The sequence below is a fragment of the Solenopsis invicta genome, chromosome 3 (assembly GCF_016802725.1).
Source record: "Solenopsis invicta isolate M01_SB chromosome 3, UNIL_Sinv_3.0, whole genome shotgun sequence".
NCBI lineage: Eukaryota > Metazoa > Arthropoda > Insecta > Hymenoptera > Formicidae > Solenopsis > Solenopsis invicta.
In genome coordinates, this window is record NC_052666.1 from 29,074,189 (window position 1) to 29,095,688 (window position 21,500).

The 21,500-nt window shown below is 39.9% G+C and overlaps 3 protein-coding genes across 4 annotated transcripts in view; 2 read left to right on the forward strand and 1 right to left on the reverse strand.

Annotated features, from left to right (window-relative positions):
- Positions 1 to 1,439, reverse strand: part of LOC105199392 (glutamate-gated chloride channel) — a 73,060-nt gene extending 71,621 nt beyond the window's left edge. The window contains exon 1 of the mRNA XM_011166484.3: positions 756 to 1,439. The gene's annotated coding sequence lies outside the window, so the exon portion shown is untranslated. The remainder of the gene's footprint in view (positions 1 to 755) is intronic.
- A 413-nt stretch (positions 1,440 to 1,852) lies between these two features.
- On the forward strand, positions 1,853 to 7,233 carry LOC105199398 (pro-resilin). Its single transcript, XM_026133901.2, has 3 exons — positions 1,853 to 2,008; positions 5,508 to 5,630; positions 5,786 to 7,233. Exons 1-3 carry the CDS (start codon positions 1,868 to 1,870, stop codon positions 6,038 to 6,040), a joined length of 519 nt encoding a protein of 172 aa, XP_025989686.2. The 5' UTR covers positions 1,853 to 1,867; the 3' UTR covers positions 6,041 to 7,233.
- Positions 7,234 to 8,560: 1,327 nt separating this feature from the next.
- On the forward strand, positions 8,561 to 12,064 carry LOC105199399 (activator of 90 kDa heat shock protein ATPase homolog 1). Of its 2 annotated transcripts, XM_011166498.3 has the most exons (9): positions 8,561 to 8,880; positions 9,005 to 9,248; positions 9,385 to 9,464; positions 9,547 to 9,740; positions 9,888 to 10,008; positions 10,977 to 11,059; positions 11,123 to 11,260; positions 11,353 to 11,588; positions 11,667 to 12,064. In XM_011166498.3, exons 2-9 carry the CDS (start codon positions 9,169 to 9,171, stop codon positions 11,749 to 11,751), a joined length of 1,017 nt encoding a protein of 338 aa, XP_011164800.1. In that variant the 5' UTR covers positions 8,561 to 8,880; positions 9,005 to 9,168; the 3' UTR covers positions 11,752 to 12,064. The 2 variants fall into 2 exon arrangements, with proteins under 2 accessions (XP_011164800.1, XP_025989662.1); XM_026133877.2 differs by lacking the exon at positions 8,561 to 8,880 and having other exon boundaries at positions 8,894 to 9,248.
- Positions 12,065 to 21,500: the final 9,436 nt, after the last annotated feature.

The window sequence follows — 21,500 nt, forward strand, 5'->3', positions numbered from 1 at the left end:
ACAAGAATCTATGGCTAATTAAGAAACGTACAAATATCGCTGTTTTTAATATCTAACATGTATTTATATATAATCTAAATATAATTTTTAATAAATAAATCTCTTAATATAATTTCTAAATGTAATTTTTTGAAACACATATTATTTTAGTCCCGCATTTGTCTTCCGAAGCAAAGTTTTTAATTTTTTTAATATATTAGATTATTTTTCACATTTAAAAAATTATATTTATATTTAAATAATATTTAAATATTTTATAAAAATTTAAAAAAATGTTATAATGAAAAATAAATACCCAAACTCCTTAAAAAAAAAAACATCGTTTGATTGGATTGTATTATCTCGGAAAATAAATTATAAAAAAAAAATTCTGCGATATTTATTTTGCTTAGCGTACACGAAAGAATGTACGATCAAAAACTTGGTTCCACAGAATTTGCGCTTTTTTCGCAATTTCAGGAATTACCTCCAGCAATCACGTCGCTACGCGACGCACATTTTTGTAATATTAAAAAAAAGTAAAAAAATTTTTCACGACAACAAATCGATTGCACACACGCGCGATTCTCACGTTTCAACATATTCCGCGTGGATTTATTGATGCGCGAGTCGCGTATCAATAAATATCGAATTTGAAAGTGTACAATATCGTCGCGAACGATCTCGAATCATCCTTAAACGTTCGCAAAAATCATAATCGGACGCGTCAGCGAAGAGAATAACATATCGTTGAATAAAATCTGTGTGGTACTCACCGTTCGGCGTCCTCTGGCACCTGGTGCTGCTGCTCCCGTTGTTCGGTTGGTTCAGTAGATCTCCTCTCCGAATCCCTCGTCGTCCGGTTGAAATCTCGTCGCACGTACGCACTCCGGCACTCGTCGTCCCATCTCATCATCCAATTCGACGAAATCGATCACGCAACGCGCAACGAACGTCCATCTACGCACTGGGAGATATATTCTCATTGCGAAAATTACGGCGCACACGTACCAGCGTCGAAATTCGAAACGATAATTGCGCGGGACGATCGCGGAAAATGGCAGACGACGCCGGCGAAAAGGATCCGCACGCCTTTTCACCGAATCGCAAATATTTATGAAAAATGTTCACTCGATCGAAATACATGCGCAATCCACTTCACTCGCGATCGTCGTCGCTTTCGATGACACTCGATCCGATCGAGATCACTGATGAAAGAAGCGGAGGCTGCGCGAAGCGTCCATCCTCGTACAATTCTCGTGGCGCGAACGAGGAAGAAACGAAGCCGAGTGAAGTTGTGCGCGAATCGAAGATAACGGCTGACGTCGCGATGGAAGATTCCAGTTCCAAGTAACGGCTTGGAGCTCTACGAAGCTTCGAGCAGCCAAATGAGGCAGTCCGTGATCGAATGGGGTGTTCAAACACTCGCAATCGACGTACCAAGTCTGACAGAACCGCATTGTTTCTCACACTACGCACTGTCCTTCTACGCACTGTCCTTCTCTCCGGTCAACCGTCGAATTCGATGGAATCCGATGGAAGGTGGAACTATCGAAAAGAATGCGGCGTACATTTGACTTAACTCCGCAATTCTCACTGTCACACACGTCGTCGCGTTCACTCCCGTTCCGATTGTCGCAATATATCATCTCCGATGGCACTCGATTCGATGGAATCGCCGGTGAAAAGGCGCGAAGCGGCGCCCCGTGCGTCCGTGCGCCACAGCGGTTCGGCCGGTACAGCCTGAGGACGGGCGGTCACGCGAGCGGCGAGTGGTGGGGATGCGCGCGCAACGCTACTACGTATGACGAGCGTTGCTTGCGTATACAAACTACTCGACCTCCGTGTGACTTTCGTCTTTGGACTAACGGCTCGACGATGCTCGACGATGCCCAACGAGGCCGAACGAGGCCGAACGATGCCGAACGATGCCGGTGGAGCGGACTGGAGCGAGTGGAACGCGACGGAGTCGACGGGGACATGGAACGGATCGGCTCCAGGACGAGTGGCGTCGCGACGCATACATTCGGTGAATAAAAACCAGGAATGCGAACGCGGTGAAGCGGATTGACAATGAGTTGACGACACGACGAGCTGGAGTGTGTGATTCCAAATACTGCCGTTTAAGTATGCGTACAGTATTATTAATTACGATACCATGGCGAGCGTTAAAATAAAACGAGCTTTTTGATTCATCGATTGATCGCATTATGAGCGAGTACTTGCAACTTTGCTCTGTAAAAGCTGCTATTATTTCAGCAGCCTTATAAACAACTTGTCGTGGTAATTTTGCGTTAACCTCCTAACCTCCTAACCTAATTATTCTTTAGCTTCTATAAAACGGAAACTCGAATAAGCTTCAAATAAAAGAGAGTGTATAACTATTTATTCTTAATTATATCATTCAAACGGAAATGTGCTATTTGAAATGGATTCTCTACACTGAAAGAAAAAAGTCGAAATATTACACTGAGAAAAAGATAATACTTACAAATTTATTTTTGAGATATATATTTATTTCACTGAAATAAATGTTTATTTATTACATAAATATGGCGAAACAAAATTTTATTTCTCTCAAATGAATCAATAAATAAGATAAATAAAATATATTTTAAAGAAATGCACATTCTCCCTGGCGGAAAAAATTTTATAAAATTTTACCCAGTTTAAATTTAAGAAATGCTACGACAATCTATCAAAAATGCTGAAATTAAAACACTTGTTTTAATAATTTTAATAATTTTCAATTTTTAATATTACAAAAAATATAAAAAAATATAAAAAAGTATTTCTACAAAAAAATAAATAATAATTTTTACAAAATTCTATTTTTAATAGAGTTAACTTTATTAAAATCACGATTGTGTACTTATTTATAGAAATATTTTTCACCAACGTAAACTATTTAGGAATGCAATCGCAAAAACAATACACTACAGTAGCTCAAAAATTTACAAAAATTTAAAAAAGTATTTCAATTCTAGTATTTTTATGTAAATTTTTGTAGCACTTCTTATGTAGAATTTTGTAAAATTTTTTCTGACAGGGCTATTATCACAATCAAATTTTTTTGTAACTATAATAATGAGCATCGAAGAAAATATCATAAGTAACATTTGCATCTAAAATGCTTCTCAATGCAACGAACAAATGTTGCCTTTGACGTTTTTTTCGACATCTTTTGATTATAAACATATTTGTGATGACGAAAAATACAATTCTGTTAAATCTCTCATTTTTTTTTACTAAACTTAGGAATAAAATTTTATTTTGTATTTAAATAAATTTATTTCAGTAAAATAAATGTATATCTAAATATACATTTTCAAGTGTCTTTTCCTTAATGCAAGTCATTCATGATTTAATGTGTAATTCTCTGTACACGAACTAATACAAGTAGACTGAATTGTTATGATTCGTTTTATTCTTGTCGAAAAATCAATCGGTGAATCGGCACGTATGCCAAACGACAATGGAAACTCGATTCTGTCTATTCAAGCTATTCACAAATCTCGTACAAATAGCGAACCACAATCGCGTATCGCGCATAACTTGCTCGTCGCTACAATGAGTTCACTACGCATTTCGTAAAGTTTCATATTTACGGAAAATAAAATGATATTACGATGTATATATTTGCTACATCAGCGTACGATAATAAATTGCCAATTGGAGAGTAAAATTATTGATACAATAATAAATTGTCGATCGAAAAACGAAATTATTTGAAAGGTTAAAACGCTATAATAAGCGTTATCGTGTGCCTTATATGCTGAAGGCCCGTTCACCAGAATTTGAAAAAACCTCGGTTTTAAAATTAGACTTCGTCTCGCAATGCACCTAGTTCTCGTAATTCTTTTTACAACGCAGCGTCCAAAAAACTCGCCATAGAGCGACTTCTGTTTATCTAGTGCCTATTGTATGTATGTATAATGGCTGCGTTCACTTTCGCATTCACAGCGCTTGTAAACATCATTTGTACTTGTTTAATATTTATAAACAAGAAGGATGAAATGTTGCTTACAGCGCGCGAGCGTCCAAAGTAAACGCATCCAATAACATCCTCTGTTTATGACGTTGAAATATTTCGACAATATTTTATATTCTCTCTCTCTCTCTCTATCTCTCTCTTCCTTCTCTCTTTTATCTTTATGTCTCTATACCTACCTATTTATTTATCTATCTGTTTGTCTATCTATCTATCTATCTATCTATTAGTCTATCTGTCTATCTGATAGTCTATCTATTAGTCTATCTATTAGTCTATCTGTCTATCTATCTATCTTATATCTATCTATCTATCTATCTATCTATACGTCTCTATCTCTGTTTCTCTCTTGGAATTTTATGGAAAGATAATTTTAAAGGAGTTGGACATTTATAATGCGTTAGTTAAAACATTCCTCTAATGCGAATCGTTCTTCTTTAAACGTGGATTAAATACAGAAGAAAAATGGTGTTCTGAAGTCGCATCGTTTGCTGCAATTTCAATCGTGGTACCTATTGCGATATCTTGCGACACATCGTTTAAGTCTTGCAACGTATCTGCCTACGGGAACAGGACAATGACGCAATAAAAAAAAAAAACTATTAATCTAACTTATTGTCATCTCTGTCTCTTGAGTAAGCCTTTCGTGCAAATTATATGGTAGCCTCTCGATCTAGCAAACGAATCTTTCGTGGAATATTGGCAAATGCGTTTTTCACGTTGAATTAACAAATTGTAAATTGTTACGCTTTATCTTAGTCTGTTAATAATATATCATACATAAATTTATATCGACAAATAAATTCGGGATATTTATGTTTTTACTAAATACAGTGAATTTTATGCCGTGATGTAATGCTCGGAATTTTTTTTCAAGTTAATCTGTCTTTGTAAACGCGGTCGTCCTCTAATTGTTGCAAACCAGCGTATAATTAACAATAAGAAGAAACACGACTTTTCATTTTATTTTATTTCTTTTTATTTTCTTAACGTGGCACAGAGCCAGAGACCGTTGCGATTATACTGAACGAACGATTAGGGTACATCGCAGTAAACCTGCGGTTTTATTATTAGCCGTAATTACGGTTATGCGATCGCATTAAAACTTCCCGAATAACGAATATTGCGTACTCCAATCGTCGTACCCGTTGGGACTGAATAAGGCACTATAAAACCGTGGATGCCGAGACGAGCCATTTCAGTTTCGCGAACGCCCGTACAATTTTACCGAAATTTCTAATGATCAGGAAGGTTGGTACAAACCAGATAGCGTTTCGTAGAATTCGCTAAGACGATTTTGTGTAAGTCAGTGAATGGAATAATTAATTAACGTTAATTGACTCTACGTCGTAGCGAGAAAGAGAATCATCCCTTTTTTTATCGTAAATATATTGCAAATATCGTTACATCGAATGCTGCGTAAGATAATCGGTATGGCAAGGTCGTCTTCTTGTTAGTTCAGTTTGGAGCCTTCATTGTTCATCAATACGTGTATGTATAAATTCCGATTCATCAACACGTGTCTTCTTTCGAGCAGGCAGCACTACTAGCGATGATCCTGGTAGGAGTTCAGAACGAACCGCAAGGCCCAGCCTATCTTCCGCCTAGTCCTCGACCAGCTGGAGGAGGTGGGACTGGTCATCCAGACGATTGGGCTGGTGTAAGTATGTATTACATATATCTTCGAAAAAAAAAAAAGAAAAGGAAAATTTGGACTGCATGACAGTTTAATCGTCGGAGATTCGCTACATCGACTTTATTCCCGGAATGTGCGATACGTAATTCTCGTGGCATCTCCTTGGTTCCGATTATTAGGATCCGGCGAACTATGAATTTTCGTACGAAGTGGTGGACGCGGCGGCGGGTCTGGATTTCGGGCATCACGAGATGAGGAAGGATATGGAGGCGACCGGAACCTATCACGTGCTGCTGCCGGACGGTAGGACCCAGATTGTCGATTATATCGCCGATCAGAACGGGTATCGGCCGATAGTGCGATACGAGGGAACCGCCACGTATCCCGCACCCGGACCAGCGAGACCCAGCCAGGAAGAGGGCTACAGATACTAGAGGCCTGATTCTTTTTCGCAAACTATCGATTTTTAGCAGATTAGAAAAATCGATTAAATATCATTATGGTACTCTTGAATAGGGGTCGGCGTTTTTCGTAAAAATTTTCTAACAAGGTACCAAAGACAATTTTGCGGGTCAAGAGACCAAATCGAAGATATTAAATGTACGTAAAGATAATGCCAATATATTAGAGCCGACCGCTATATTTATATTACATTTATGCTACAGATAATATTTATAGTACATAAAAGAAAACAAATTTTCACAAATTTCTCCTTGAAATTCAACGTATAATAGTAATTTTACGATACGATCTGCTAAAAATCTTATCGTTCCCTATTGTATAACTACCATTTCACTTTCCACATTCCGAGAGAAACCTTATCATTTCCTGTAATTTGAAAGATGAAAGCGACTTCAATCGTTGGAATACAATAGGGTACTTAACTTATTGTTCTTTAACGTTTGCACTTTATTAAAGAAATGATTGAAACTTTATTGTAATCAATTGCGTTCTCTCGCTAACGGTACCTAGTATCTAGAATTGCGATTAAAAACGATTGAAAATTTCCTATCGTTTTCTGTTTTTTTTAACAGAATGACTTTTGACTCAAAAAGAAATCCAAACCCTCACAGAAATGTAATATTGACATATAAATTGGCGACTAATTTAAGTGGGTAATTTAAGTTGGTAGTATCTTAATACTAAAAATAAGTAATATATTACTTATTTTTAGTATTAAGATACTACCAACAGTATTTTTTAAATTACTGAAAAAAAAAATTAAATTACTCGCTAATTTATTACTATTCAATATTATATTTCTAGAAGGAAATGGTATGATTTAGCGAAACATTAATCGTGATCGTAACAATTGCGGTTTTATCTGTAATGTGTAATAAATAATTTGGGGAATTGCAAAGAAATAACGAAATCTCTTTTCCCGTATTCTCTTCGATGTCTGAATCCCACAATCGGCCACAATTCCAAACCTCGATAGACTACGGCATTAATATTAAAAAGGCCAAGCTACGTTCCAATCCAGATTCCGGATTTCAAAAGCGCGGAAGCTGGGAATTGAGATTGTCTCGTACAATGTTCTAAGACCCTGCACACAATGAAAAAATATTAGATATTAGGAATTAAAGGTTTAGAATCAATTTTCTCAATAAACAATATAGATAAATAATATATTGTGTGCTGTCTTGTACAACACATTTGTGTCTTACATGTCATTTGTTATCTATTGTTACGTTCAAATATTTAATATTCATTCTTGCTCTTAATATTTTCTCCATTATGCGCAAACTCTAGAAAACAAGAAAGATAAAATTCTTGTTCTCTTCTTGTTTAGCATGATATTGAAAAATAAATAATGTAAGGCAAACTTAGAGAACATTATTTATATTGATAATTAATTTGTACTTTATACGCAGGTAATTAAAAAGTTAAATAATAAAATCAAAAAGTTAACAATTTTTAGCTAGTTATCTTTAAAACATAAGCTTTAATTTATTAGCTTTTTAAAAGTTTTAAAAGTTTTAAAAGTTAAAAATTTGTCTATGTAAAAGAAAAAAAATTATTAAAAAATATTTTTTTGTTATTTCACATAAACTTGATTTACAAATAAAATATTTTTGTTTGATGTTCCATATTATAATTGTTTTGAATAATTTATCTCTAAAACAAATTACAAATTTCTAATTTAATATAAATAATGCTTTTCAAAATTAACTTTAATTTATCTCAAGATAATTTAATCCATTAAAGCCCATAGTCAGTCGAGCAAAAACAAGGTTTATAACAATTCATAACATTTAGTTGCAAAATTGGTTATTGAAACATGCTTTTTATGTCAATAATGTTTTTTTCATGCTGCGATCCTATTTCTAATTCTTATTTTTTAGTTTAGTTTGCTGGTCTGGCCATACAGGCTTTAATAGGTTAATCTTAACGTAACTTTTAATTGGGTTAGTTTTTTGTTCATGTAACTAAATTAATTTCACAAGTCATTAACTTTAACGTGATTTAGTTAAAAAAATATATACTCAACCCTGCTATCTGTTTTTCATAAATATTCAATTTGTAACGTCAAGTCGTATACAGACCTAGCAAACAAGCAAGAACGAACGACTTGAACGTTTATCCTCATTGAAACAAGTTGACTATTGTTTTTTTTTTTTCTTTTAAATAATAAACAATAGAAAAATGCGAAGGTATAAAGCGGTAAGTTACACAGGAAAAATGTCTTATTGTGAACATAGCATTGTTCTTAGACGCTGAAATAATCACAATATAAAGGAGAAGTAAATGAAAAACACCGAATTAGCATTTTCATTAAGCATAAATCATTTAACAATCACGTATCAATAGCCAAATCAAAATTAATACATCATCGCGGACAAAATTCTTCCGCCATTTGCAACGCTCCGCGGCGTGAGAAAACACGCGTGAGCGCGCCACCTCGGTATTATCAAAGTTTCCAGAATGTTCGAGAATACTCCGCGCAGCTCCGCGGGCATACGTCAGCGGTCAGATCACGTCAGATTGGCCAGATTCATTTCACGGCAGCTACAACACTCCGTTGCACGTTGCGCTCTGTGTCTGCGGCAGTCGGATCCGCGACCAATACCGGTCGGGTTTGCATTGCGAATCTGACAGTGGACGGTGTCGTTCTCGTTGTACGATAATCCACCGCGCGAGACGAAGCGTCGTCTGCCTTCGTGGTGCGAACGGGACGCCCGCGGAGCATTTTACGAGCGAGTCGTCGGAGCGAAAACTTCGGAGCTCTTTGGAACGCTCACCTAACCGTAGCTCACGAGAGCGACTCGCAAGTGTAAGTACCGTGTGCATGACCAGGAAATCGTTGCTTCATCCACGCTCATTCGGCGGGCGCACGTTGATCTGTCGACGCGGGTAATTGCCTCGTTACCACTTGAAACATAGGTTATGTTACACAGACGAATCTCAGTTGCTGGAGGATCGAGTTTTCTGGAAGTTGCATCACGCTTGCGTTACCTCCCTCGGCACCGCGCGCGCCCCGATATTGCACCGAATTCCAGTGTCCGTTTGGGACTTGAAAACTAGGACGTTATTGTCACATTCCCGACAAATATTTGGAAACATGGCAAGATGGGGTGAAGGTGATCCACGTTGGATCGTGGAAGAGAGACCCGACGCAACCAATGTTAACAACTGGCATTGGTACGTTGATCGATATAATTGTGCTAGTTGGGATAACTTTAAATCAATAATTTGATCTTAGTAAGCAATATCAGCATTTGATTGGTCAATTCAATTTTCTTTATACATTTTTGAACCTACCAATATTATACTGTAGGACGGAGAAGAACGCCTGTGCATGGTCACAAGAAAAGTTGAAAGAACTTTTCGTAAATTTCAAAATTGAAGGAGATGGAGGTTGGTAACATATATGCGTCAAAAGAGTTGTGTCAATGTTTTTATAGGAGTAATTGTATTCTTAACAAATATTTGTTTGTAGTATTATGTAAAATAACAGAAATGGAAAAATGTGAAGGTGAGGCGTCAGCAAATAATAGAAAAGGGAAACTCATTTTCTTTTATGAATGGAATATTGTTCTTAAGTGGATATTGGATAAACAATCCAATAAAAACATTGAGGGTAAAATCAATATTCCTAATCTCTCTGAAGAAAATGATATCAATGAAGTAGATGTAAGTATTTTTAATCACATACAAATTTTTATTTATTTTATTTTAATCTTTTTTTTGATTTCTCTGTAATTGTTTTCCTTTGATATTTGGTCTACTACATAATTATAACGTAAGGATTTAAATGAATGCATATTTTGTGATTTATAGATTGAAATTACATTAAAAGATAGTACGGATGAAGGGGAAAAAATAAAACAATTCTTACATACTAAAGGTAAAGATGTGTTAAGAGAAAATTTAAAGAAATATGTATCTTCTCTAAAAGAAGGTAAGTTAACAAATTTTTAATCTATGATGTGGACTGTCCGTTTTATATTTAAAGTTTCTGTTTACTTACTGCAAGGGTTTTTGATTGATGAAGTTATACGCGAGAAAATACATCATGAAAATTCTTGCAACTTATGTTAAAATAAAAAATTTTTTTAAAACTAATACAATATTTAAATAAATAATAATAAATAAAATATTGTTTGTGATCGATTAAAGAGACTTGTAAAATATACCAAAAATTTCTCTTGTTTAAATGATCAATAAACAACACATGTATATATTGAATTGAATTGTGTTTGTTCAAGGTTAACAAAACGTTTTGACAGTTGCTGAATTAAAATAAACATTTGCTTTCATATATAAAATAATAACGAAATGAGAGAGTCTTTGATATATTTTAGCACTACAATTATTTTAAATATGAAAATGTCAATAAAGTGAAAAATGTACATTGCAAGAATAATTTAGCTTTTTGACACGTACATACATCATTTTTCACACATACATTGAATATATATGTGTGTATATTTTATGTCAAAATATGGAACAAGTTCAAGTTGGCAAAGCGACTGGGCATGCTCGCCGAGCAATTGAACATGATTGATTGGATCCACAAGTAAGAACCAATCATATTTAATCATTCACTGAGCTAGTTTAGCCACTTTGTCAGCTTGAACTCATTTTTTTTTTGTCAACGCTTTGAATCAAAATGTCACTGTTAATGCAGATTTAAGAACAGTCAACTAAGAGATTGGATTGAATCTTTAGACAACTTTTTATTGATCCACTTTGATCTATAGGATGCTTAAGATAAGATGAAATATGCATAAATAATGCATCTTTATTTCATTCTCCAAAACGTGATATCCAATTTTTCAAGAATCTTTACAAAGACTTGGCAATCAAGCCAGGAGTTTTAAAAAATATAATAGCATTTCTATGTAATTCATCTTTTTTTATTTGCAGAATTTACAAAAGGAATGATATTGCCTCAAAAAGATAATGTAAAAGAAAATATTTCAAATATAACATCTGGTTTTAATGTTAAGGTATGTATAATATATGTTTGATAAAAAGATAAAACAATTAACAAGACTTTATTTTCTTCGAAGATGCAAATGAACGCTGCAGTGACACCAACGAACAATAATAAAACAGCAGATTGTAAAATTTCAACTACTACGATTAAGCAAAATGTGAAATTTCAATGCAGAGCGGAAGAGTTTTATAATGTCCTCTCTACGATCGAGGTAATAATTTTGCGGCATTATTGTCTCAAAATCGACATTATTAATATAGATTAAATCACTAGCCTACTTATAAGAGTCTTTAATTTTCGCAGATGGTACAAGCCTTCACAAAGAACCCAGTAAAGCTAGAATTAAAGAAGAATGGTCAATTCGAGCTCTTCGGTGGCAATATTCACGGTGAATTCGTAGAGATTACACCAACGAAGATTATTCAGAAATGGCGTTGTAAACAGTGGCCGTCCGGACATTTTAGCGATGTAACGATTGATATCTGTGAAAAGAATGATCACACTGAGGTTATTTTGACGCAGAGCGGTGTCCCAGTAAGGTAGGTTTGAGAGCAATAACTGTCTAATACAATTTATCGCTATTATTGACAAGTAAATTTGAATGTCGCAATTTTCAGCGAGGAGCTCTCTACAAAGGAGAATTGGGAAAGGTATTATTGGGACGCCATAAAACGGACCTTCGGTTTCGGATACTTCATGTGATCTAAATTCACTCTAATGGATATTTATTTATTGCTAAGTAGAACAATCGTGGAGATTGCTTGCGATCGCACACAGTTACGCGAACGCTTGACTTCTGCGGGAGCATAGACGAATCTGGTATGAGAAGGAAACGTATACATAATACAGATTTATTCTATTCTCTCTTCGTATATTTGGTACCGCCTTGTGTAAAACTTGAAATTAATACTACTGCGCACACGCTGCATTGACATTGTGCGACATTATGACAAGTGACTTGTACATCTCTACCTATTAGATGTATCTGTCTAATAAATCATGCGATACGGATCAATGTTTTTCAATCTGTTCTTTCCATATGAGAATGACCGATAAATCAAGCCTTGTCCCTTTAAGTCAGAACGACACAACTTTAGTCAATTGTTAAATGAACATTTTGTACTTGCAGTAAGCTCCGCGTAATCCTTGATAAAAGAAAAAAGTATAATACAAAATCAGTCTTCTCATAAAAAGAACGGACATTCTTTTACATAATAATAATAATAAAAAAAATTGTTTTTCATGAACTTCAATGCGATAATTTCATGTATTTAACTTGGTTTTTTCAATGCGATTGCGCTTGCGTTTGTAAACAAAAGTTGAAACGCTGTACAATCCTGGAGCTGCATCCGCCATGCAACTCGCCAACTCGCGATCCCCTTTTTCGCACGAGGACAGGACCAATGTCCTCGGCAGCTAGACAGACGGGAGCGGCATGAATGGGCAGATCCAGAGAGTGCCAAATGCGCGCGCCTTCGAAAATCAAAATCAATGTAGTCCGTCGTCGTTCGCACCGGTTCCGTTCGCTCGCTCGCTCGCTCGCTCGCTCGCTCGTTCGCCCGCTCGCCCGCGCGGATTGCCCACGCCCTTAGTGCGCCTCGCGGTCCCAGCGCGAACGTTATCGGAGTATAGTACCGTTTGTCGTTTCCCTCTCTCTATTACTCTCGCGTCTTCCCATCTCTCTTGCTCGCGCGGTTGCACAAGCGCACATCGAGATGCATGTATGTGCGCATACCAACTCATCCTCCCCACTTTTTCCGAGTCTCCCCTCTTATATTTCTAATTCGACTCCTTGTCTTTTTCCTTCAATTCTCTTCCAAATACCCTTTCTTTGTTCCTCTGGTCAATCCTCCCGTTTTCTCTCTTATCTCGATTTCTTCTCCCTCGTTCGCATCCCTTGACCAAGTCAGTCGAACGAAATAGCGTAGAGAGATAGAAAGAGATAGAGAGAAGGAAGGAAAAAGCGAGGGTTAAATTACCTCCCTCGTTCGAGAGAAGCGTTCTCTCTACCCACCAGTATCACCACCACTATCATCACCATCACCATCGCAGTCAGTCTTTACTCCGATCCCGCGCCAGCACCATCGGCGAGCTCGCGATTTACGCGTGGAGCATTCCTCCGTGTTCAACGCGGCTCCTCTTACGCGCGTCCTCTCCCTTCTACCCTTATCTTTGTCTCGCTCGTACCTTTTCCCTTTCTTACCCTTTCTCTCTCTCTCTCTCTCTCCCTCTCTCTCTCTCGCTCGCTTTCACTCGATCGCATCCTTGCGTCCGCCTGTCCATCTCGCCCCATATTCAATCTTCCCTCCCGCTCCATCTCGTTCGGAGCGCGTTCGAATACGCGGGTGCACGCGCGCATCCGTGTCCCACACCTCGCGAGCGTGTCGGGGCCGCGTTAACCCATGCATGTAACCGTTGACGCGTCTGTCAGTCGGTCGACGACAGTCTAACGCGCGCGGGCCTCGTCGCGGCGCATCGCCGTCGATCACAATCGGCGAGTGAAATCGGCTTCTGTCGCTGAGACAGAGGTAGAGGAGGGAGAGAAAGCGGCGAGCAGCAAACAACAACAAGCACCATCATCATCATCGCCGTCGTCGTCGTCGTCGTCGTCGTCGTGGCAGCGTGATGATCACGGGCCCGCCGCCGGGCCGGTGCTCGTCCTCGTCGCGCGTATCCCGTCGTCGGTGATACGGGGTTCGTCGTCGTCGCGCGCGCGCCGATTTCACACAGCAGACATGTGAGTGCAAGAGCGCCTTCTCATCCCTCCCGCCCAGCCTTTCGCTCGCCCCCGTTCGTCCTCACCCTTGCGCCCTCGCGCCCTCGCTCTCAATCCCGTGTGCACCGTCCGGCCGAGACGCACGGCGGAGAAGCGGAGCCTGTCTCGCGGACTCTCGCAACGCGCGCGCGACTCGCGAGAGAGAAGGATCTCCGTGACGACGAGGGGTGGTCGGTCGTTTGTTCGCTCACTCTCGAGAGGGAGAATCGGCTGCTCCTGGCTCGCCTCGCCTCGCCTCGTCTCGTCTCGTCTCGTCTCTCATCGCATTGCACCGCAGCCTCCGCCGCCTCGCGCCAGGAATATCGAGAGGATGCGTGACGCACTCGACACGGGCGAGTATAGCTCGGGGGTATAGAAGGTGGCAGCTCTCTCTCTTTCTCTTTCTCTCTCTAGATCTATCTATCTTCTCTTTTCTCTATCTTCCATCCGCCCTGTGTGTGTGTGTGTGCGTGCGTGCGTGCGCGCGTGCGTGCGTGCGTGCGTGCGCGCGCGCGCGCGTGTGTGTGTGTGTGTGTGTGTGTGTGTTTTGTCCCGTTGTCGCTATCGCAGCGTCGATTATCGGCCGGCAAACCGCGCAAATCTCTCTTTCTCTCTCTATCTCTCGGTGTGTCCTCTCGCCGAGAGTCGAGAAGAGCTAGAGATCCGGTGTGTGGTAGTCTCCTTCGCGTTGGGCGGGTACGGCGTAACGAGCACGCCGCCGGACGAGCCACCCTACTTTTCCTCGGGGTGGTTTACTTTCTCGAGACTACCCTGGCACTAGTCGTGTCGCGTCTCTCGCTCGGCTCGGCGGCTCGGCCCGTCGAGAGAACCCTGAGTAACGCGATTACTCGGGGCGGCGGGCGAACCTCTCCGTGGGCGAACTCAATTCGATTCGGATTCGAAATCGGAGCGTGATGCGTGCGTGCGTGCGTCGGGGTGTGAGTTCACGGGCGGGGGGATGATTCCGCGCATCAGTGCGGGGCCGCGTTCAATGATTTCTCACGGCAGATACGGGAGAGTGTTTTTCGAAGCAGGGTGCTTTCTCGACGTCCCTTAGGTGTGCCACGAGATTCGCGCGACCCAAAGTGGACCTTTCTGCAAATTCACTTGTCCCGGAGCGTGCAAACGGGCGTTCGCGATCTCGAACTCGTTCGACGACGGCAAATTAAATAAACAGATTTGCGAGTATTTCCAAAGGCGCGAGTTTCCTTTCACCCTTTGACGGTGTTCCGGGAACGAGAGAGGAGAAACGTTGACCCACCACAGTAAGAGATTTTCGCCACGCCAACCACGTTCGGAAATAATCATCCATTCACATTGCGGCTCGCGCGAAAGTAACGCTGTAGCTCTACATTCATGAATCATTTAGCGTACGTGAAAAGAGAATCGATAGATTATACACAATCAAATACAAATCGCGTACGATGCGCGTGCATTGTAGTCGTTCTGTGCTTGCTTCGACGTATTTGACCAATCTTGATTAACTTGATTTTGCTGTAAACTCACAGCAAAGTTTCCGTCACGATATCCATTTGTTATAATCCTAGTTTAATTTATTTCGAGCCGAGAGAGAGAGAGAGAGAGAGAGAGAGAGAGAGAGAGAGAGAGAGAACAGAAGCATTATAGTCTTCGTTAATTTCTTACACGCTCGACAATAGAAATATTGAAAAAAAAGTCGGGACCGCAGGTGCGGCAAGTTGCGTCAATTATTTATCTATAAAAATGTACGCAGAGAGATTTTCCGCGTTATTGACGAGGGTCACGGTACGTGAGAGTTTTTCAAGACGCAGGGAATTCGAAAATAAAACTGATGATAGAGACGGAAAGAGCGAAAGATTTTTGTTTATCAATAAGATAACTGCGCGTCCGATTTGCTCGTTTTCCGCGGTCTGCACTCGCATGTACGTGCATACGCGTTTTGGTTCACGCGTTTATGCATGCGTACGTGCGTGTTTGCTGGCACGGGAAAGGGCTTTCGCATACGCGATTTGAGTTTCTGCACGCACGAGTTAATAAATAGATAATTGGCGGTTTCTCTCTGTCCCTCTCTCTTCCTCTTTCTCTCTCTCTCGCTCTCTCTCTCTGACTCTCTCTTTACCGAGAATATTTCAATTTAACATTAATTGCTACGGATTACATTTAGCTGCTAATTACGCGAACTCGTATTTTCTTGAGAATTATAACACTTGCGGACGATGACTTTATTTCTAATTTGATTCATATTTTTAGTTATAAATCGATAATGTGAAAAATGTGCAAAATCCTCAGCCATAAAAAGTTGAAGAATGATATAACTGTCGAAAAAAGGATGCGAATGCAATTTAGATACAATCGCTGTAATAATGTTAATGACGTGTCGATAATTTTCATCGTGAATACCGAATATTATAAATAAGCTCGTTGGGCGTAAAGTATTTAAAAAGGAGAAAATTATTTTGCACAATGGTCGCGAACATTCGCGACTTAATCCAGCGTTTATCTTCTCATGGGCGGAGACGCGTTTCCGCTTGCAATTCGCGACTCGCGATCGGCACCGACGCGACGCGACGGATGCGACAATGAACTTCCGGCTTTACGTAAGATTATTATAGTACTCTTATTGCCGTACGTGTCGTCGCCGTTATGTCATCACCGCCTCGAGTCGCGGACGAACCTCGCCGATTTTTATCGGCGCTTTCCGCGCTTTGATAGCATCGAAATGTCATTCCGATTTCTCACATAAAGTTTCTTGGCGCCTGGAAGAGATTGCGCGTGTATATTTACAATCCGTATCAATTATCTGGCTCCATCCCTCTTAATTGAGGGGCTGGATTCTATAAGAGGAGACACGCGGATTTCACAGGATAAGTGTTGTCCAGTGGGTTAACTTGAGTTTAAACGCAAAAAAAAGATGCGTTATGAAATTATCTACAGGTATCAATTGTCAAAATCGAAATTCGAGCGATGATCCAAAATTAGCCCGGTGGGTAATATTTATCCCGCGAAATCCGCGCGTCTCCCCTTATAGAATCCAGCCCTTCAATTTATTGAATATTTTTTTCCTCATTATCGAAAACATGTCGATACTCGCGGAAAAGAATTTAGCAATCGATCGCGCACGCGACGCGCCAGTTTCAGTTAGCGATTAGACAAATGTCGCGAATAAACATTTCCAAATTCAAGAGCGGTGCTTGGCAATCGCTCGTAAAGGCGAGGATCGAATCGGGCGGATGTAACATTTCGCGCGACGTCAAACTGCAATTGCAGTTCCGGTCGCGTCGCACGGCAACTTCGAATTTTCCTTTACACGACCTCGCACATATCAGGTCCGTTCTTCCCAGTTGCACTTTATTAGACTTTCCGTACTCTAAGTGAAACGGCGTGCTGTACTTCACTCTTGGCGAGGAAAAATGAGAGGGGAAAGACGAGGGGGGGGACAAGTGCGAAAAGTGGCAGCTCTGAGAAGAGAACGAACCTTTTACAATCCACGATAACAATCTGTCGGCTGTCTTGCCTTTCAGTTGAACGTGGCAGCTACCAACGATAATGATAATGTCCGCTATGGCATTTTTACCTTATCGGAAAGCGGAATATTTCGTTTAACTTTGAATCTCTTCTTCTTCTTCTTCTTCTTCTTCTTCTTCTTCGCCTGCGCGATGTAATCCGCGATAAGGGAACTTTGCGAAAGATATCTGAAGATTTTTGTATGTTGAAATGATTGTAGACGCGCGACTGTAATTTCGTATTCGAAAGAGAACTCTGGCCGCTCAGGGTTCACGACATCCCTGAATTAGGGGAGGCCTAGGTCAGGGAGACCTAGAGGTTGAAAGTAACGGGGGGTATGTTGAAACAGAGCTTATAACTTTATCAAGAAAAGAGAGCATTACAGGATTGAACAAAATAATTGTCGGCTTAGTGCCGCTGTGTTGGCAGCATGATAATTGTCTACCATTTTCATGTGACGTACTCTGTGCGTGACGTATCTGTGCATCACGTAGGTAAATATTTTTCGATGTAATTATTTTGGTCTCATTAGTAAATATTGAACTTTATTAGCGATTACTTCTACTTACATACTCGAGCGAATCGGTGTATAAATATGCAATAACACTTTATATTTTAAATTTTATTCATATAATTGCTTGACATTAATAAATATTCATTTCTGAGGTTAAAAGTTACATGCCGATGGGGCAAATTGTATCATATTAAAATTTCCTCTTACACAAACTGTTGCATCTCTATAAGCGCGGTAATATTATTTAATATTAAATAATGTAATAATATTCCTTTTTCTGACAAGAAAATAATTAGCGACAATAATGAACGACTTAAATTGAATCTCCTGAAGACGACTAAGACAATAGTTCTTTCTTTTTTAGTTTAAAGAATTTGTTTCTTTTTTAGTTTTTTCTCTAATATAATGAATTGGTTTCATTAAAGCACAATGTTATGTTGTGCTTCTTGTAAGGAGAAAAATCACGTTTTATTGATTATTATAATAAGTTTACTTAATATAATACCATATTATATTAAGTAAAGAAGACAATTTATGTTTGTTCATTTATAATAAAAAAATAATATATAATAATAATAAATATGTTGAGCCAATGATGTGTTTGTTATGGCTGTTAATCATTTAATATGAATAAGTGATTAAAATCAATTTCAATGATTTTTTGCAAATTTTGTATTATTTAACTCGTATTAATACATGTTACAACTTGCCCCAACGTTGTCACTTCCAACCCCAAGCCGGCATAAAAAGTAACGTCGCGCCTTGGTCTATTCAAATGATTATAACACTTTTTATAAATTGAATTAACGGCGTTTAGTTTCTATGAAATTAATCTCGAATTTTCTTATTTGTATATATAAATTTAAAATTTATAACGAAAACTCTTTTTTGTCTTGTGAGAACCAAAAAATGTTACTTTCAACCCTGGTCTCCCGTACGTTAACGCTGGTTCAAACGCGCTCCGCGACTTGGATCCTATGCATCTTGAATTCTCGCTTCGCTCTTTGACTCAAAGGGTCGAGGGTCTCGGTGCGAATGCTACAAAGGGTGTATCAGAAGTCGCGCGTTTTCTCGAGCAGTCTCGCGGATTCTCAAAGGCTTTGGGAAGCTGATCAGCTCGCCCGGAAGATTTACGATTAGGCGGACCTTATTCCTCTCGCTTCCGTCGCCAAAAACCCTTTCCTCCTTTCACCATTCTGCTTTTCGTAAATAATCGTTTAACGTGCCGCTTGTTGTACAGCATTTGCCTTTTAATTCGTTCAGAATTTTACCTTCCGCCTTTATCGCCCTCCTTCTTATTTTCGTGCCGCGTTAGTAGATGTGTCGCGAGTCAAAGAGCCTATCGGGTTAAACGCTGTTTAAAATTTCACCGAAGAAAGACCGACTCGAAATTTGCGGAGCAAAGCAGATCGGGGACAGGTAGGACAGGGGGAGAGGGACCCGGCGGGACTTCCGATGCACCGTGTATGTATCGACGAGAGATACCTGGTCGACTATGTGTTATACCCCTTTACCGAATTAGGTTGTACATACATCTACCGTTTTCTCTTAAGAGACATCCCCGACCCAGCTGTGTAGCTGCCGGCCGATATAGCACCCTCCGCCTCGTCGTCGCAGGTATGGCGCGCGTTACAAGTAATTCGATCGACATGTCCCATTTATGTCTAGTAGCGAGCAAAATGTAATAAAAGCCGCAGCGCGGTAATAGCGAGTGCCACCTGTTTCATCCTGGGAAACGGGGAGGCGTGCGCGACGATTGATACACGCCGATTGATTCCCTTTTTTATTCCCTAATCGGAATCCTTTTTGCCCCATTCTCTGCCCTTAATCCACCACCATCGGTAGTGGTGGTGATGGCGGTGGCGGCGGCGGCGGCGGCGGCAGTGGCCTCGACAGAGGAGGAGGGAGATGCCAAGGCGCGGCGGCGGTACATCTTCGACCGCGTGCAACCGCGCGATTATGCAAACGTCTCCGCCCGATTTAGTCCGTATATTCGCCCAATTTAAAGCGTGATCGATACGGCCGGTTATGCACTTACGCTATGATATTTACCGAAATAGTGGCTTATTTTTCCTGGCGAGAAACGGAAACGTAAATATATAGGCCGCGAATTTTATCATTCCTGACATGTTTTTCGCTTCCCACGCCTACCCCTCGGCATGAGAGGGAGATGAATGTTTAAAGCGTCCGGAGAGAGGAGACGCTTTATTATTACGTCCCTCCGTAACCTTTCCGAGCGAGAAACAAAGAAGTGTTCTTCATTAATGAAATATCAAAGGTTATTAACGGTGGTCTCGGTATGCCACGCGGCACCTCGGTAGACTTCGATTTTCGAAACGCGGTTTTCGCGCCCGTGGAGGATAGGACTTTTTGCAGCGGGAGAGATGCGCGCGAATCCGAAGTGATCGATTGACGTTAACGCGAACGGGCCCGTAAAGATACGCGCGCGACGCGTTTATGCGCGTGCAAGGAGAAGAATACGTGTGTGTGTATATATATATATTTTTTTTTTCATCGGCAAAAAGAGCAGCGTATCGGAAAATTTATTTATAGTTCAACTGTGTATAGCCGTCGCTGGAGTGGCCGCAACGGCCGGCGGCTGTAACGCCTCGTAATAAGCAAAGAGATGCATATAAGTGGATCACGACCTTCTGCTATTTTTTTCCCATTTAGTCATTAATGTTTCATGAGCCTGTTTATATATATATATATATATATATATATATATATATATATATATATATATGTATGTATGTATATGTATATAATATTATATAATCAATTTGGGCGCGCGAGAAAGGCGCCGGCGACGACGCCGAAACGTCTCCTCTTTCGGAGACGCGGGATGCCGGCCGGAGCGGTCCCGCAAAGCCGATCGACTTTTCGTTAATGCCGCGACTTAGACTTAGTTAGCCGCAATCAATCTCGGATCACGTATCCCGATATATACACTCCGTAATAAAAGAACCGGCGCAGGTCGACCGAAATCGATAGCCGATAAAAGTGTTTACATTATTACACGCGGCTGAAACATTATTTTTATATTTTCCGCAAGCCGGTGCATTTACAGATCCTCCTGCAGGATAAATATCTCCTTGTCGGGCGTAATCGCGATTGTACGGCGGAACGTGGAGCGTCGCTGATGCGAGAAATATCGCGTTTATCTTTCCACGCGGCTCTTCCGCAATTGTACCTTTGCTTTCTCTTTCTCCCGCGGAGTCTTTATTGCCACGGAGACGCGTAATATTATTTTGATAATGAGGGAAACCGTGCTCTTCGTACGTCGTAAATAGGATCAACGAGATGATTTGCTAAACTGTTCGGAAAATTGTTTCAAAAATTAAACATCCTTCACTTTATTTTACAATCTGCAAGCTCCAACGTTTATCTTTAGGCTCTGCGCATAATAGAGGAATATTAGATATTAGGAATAGGAATTAAAATTTTAAAATCAATTTTCTTAACCCTTAAACACATTTTATCCGGGGAATTACGTTAATACATTTTTCGTCTGGTATACTCCACTCAACTTTGAGAAGCTATAGCTTTAAATCAATATTTCTCAATAATCTTTTTTTTTTAAATAAAAGTTTAGAATCTTAGAAATGTGACGGCACGATCGGCATTGCCGAAAAATGATTTATTGTGAAGTTATAAAGAAAAAATCATTGGCTAAATAAAAAATTATTCAAAAATTCA

Excerpts from the sequence above, each read along its gene's own strand:
- LOC105199399 (XM_011166498.3), top strand. The coding sequence starts at position 9,169 with ATGGCAAGATGGGGTGAAGGTGATCCACGTTGGATCGTGGAAGAGAGA. Across the intron at positions 9,249-9,384 it reads AATGTTAACAACTGGCATTG|GACGGAGAAGAACGCCTGTG; the intron begins GTACGTTGATCG and ends ATTATACTGTAG. Across the intron at positions 11,261-11,352 it reads ATGTCCTCTCTACGATCGAG|ATGGTACAAGCCTTCACAAA; the intron begins GTAATAATTTTG and ends TAATTTTCGCAG.
- LOC105199398 (XM_026133901.2), top strand. The coding sequence starts at position 1,868 with ATGCCCAACGAGGCCGAACGAGGCCGAACGATGCCGAACGATGCCGGT. Across the intron at positions 2,009-5,507 it reads CGTCGCGACGCATACATTCG|GCAGCACTACTAGCGATGAT; the intron begins GTGAATAAAAAC and ends TCTTTCGAGCAG. Across the intron at positions 5,631-5,785 it reads ATCCAGACGATTGGGCTGGT|GATCCGGCGAACTATGAATT; the intron begins GTAAGTATGTAT and ends TCCGATTATTAG.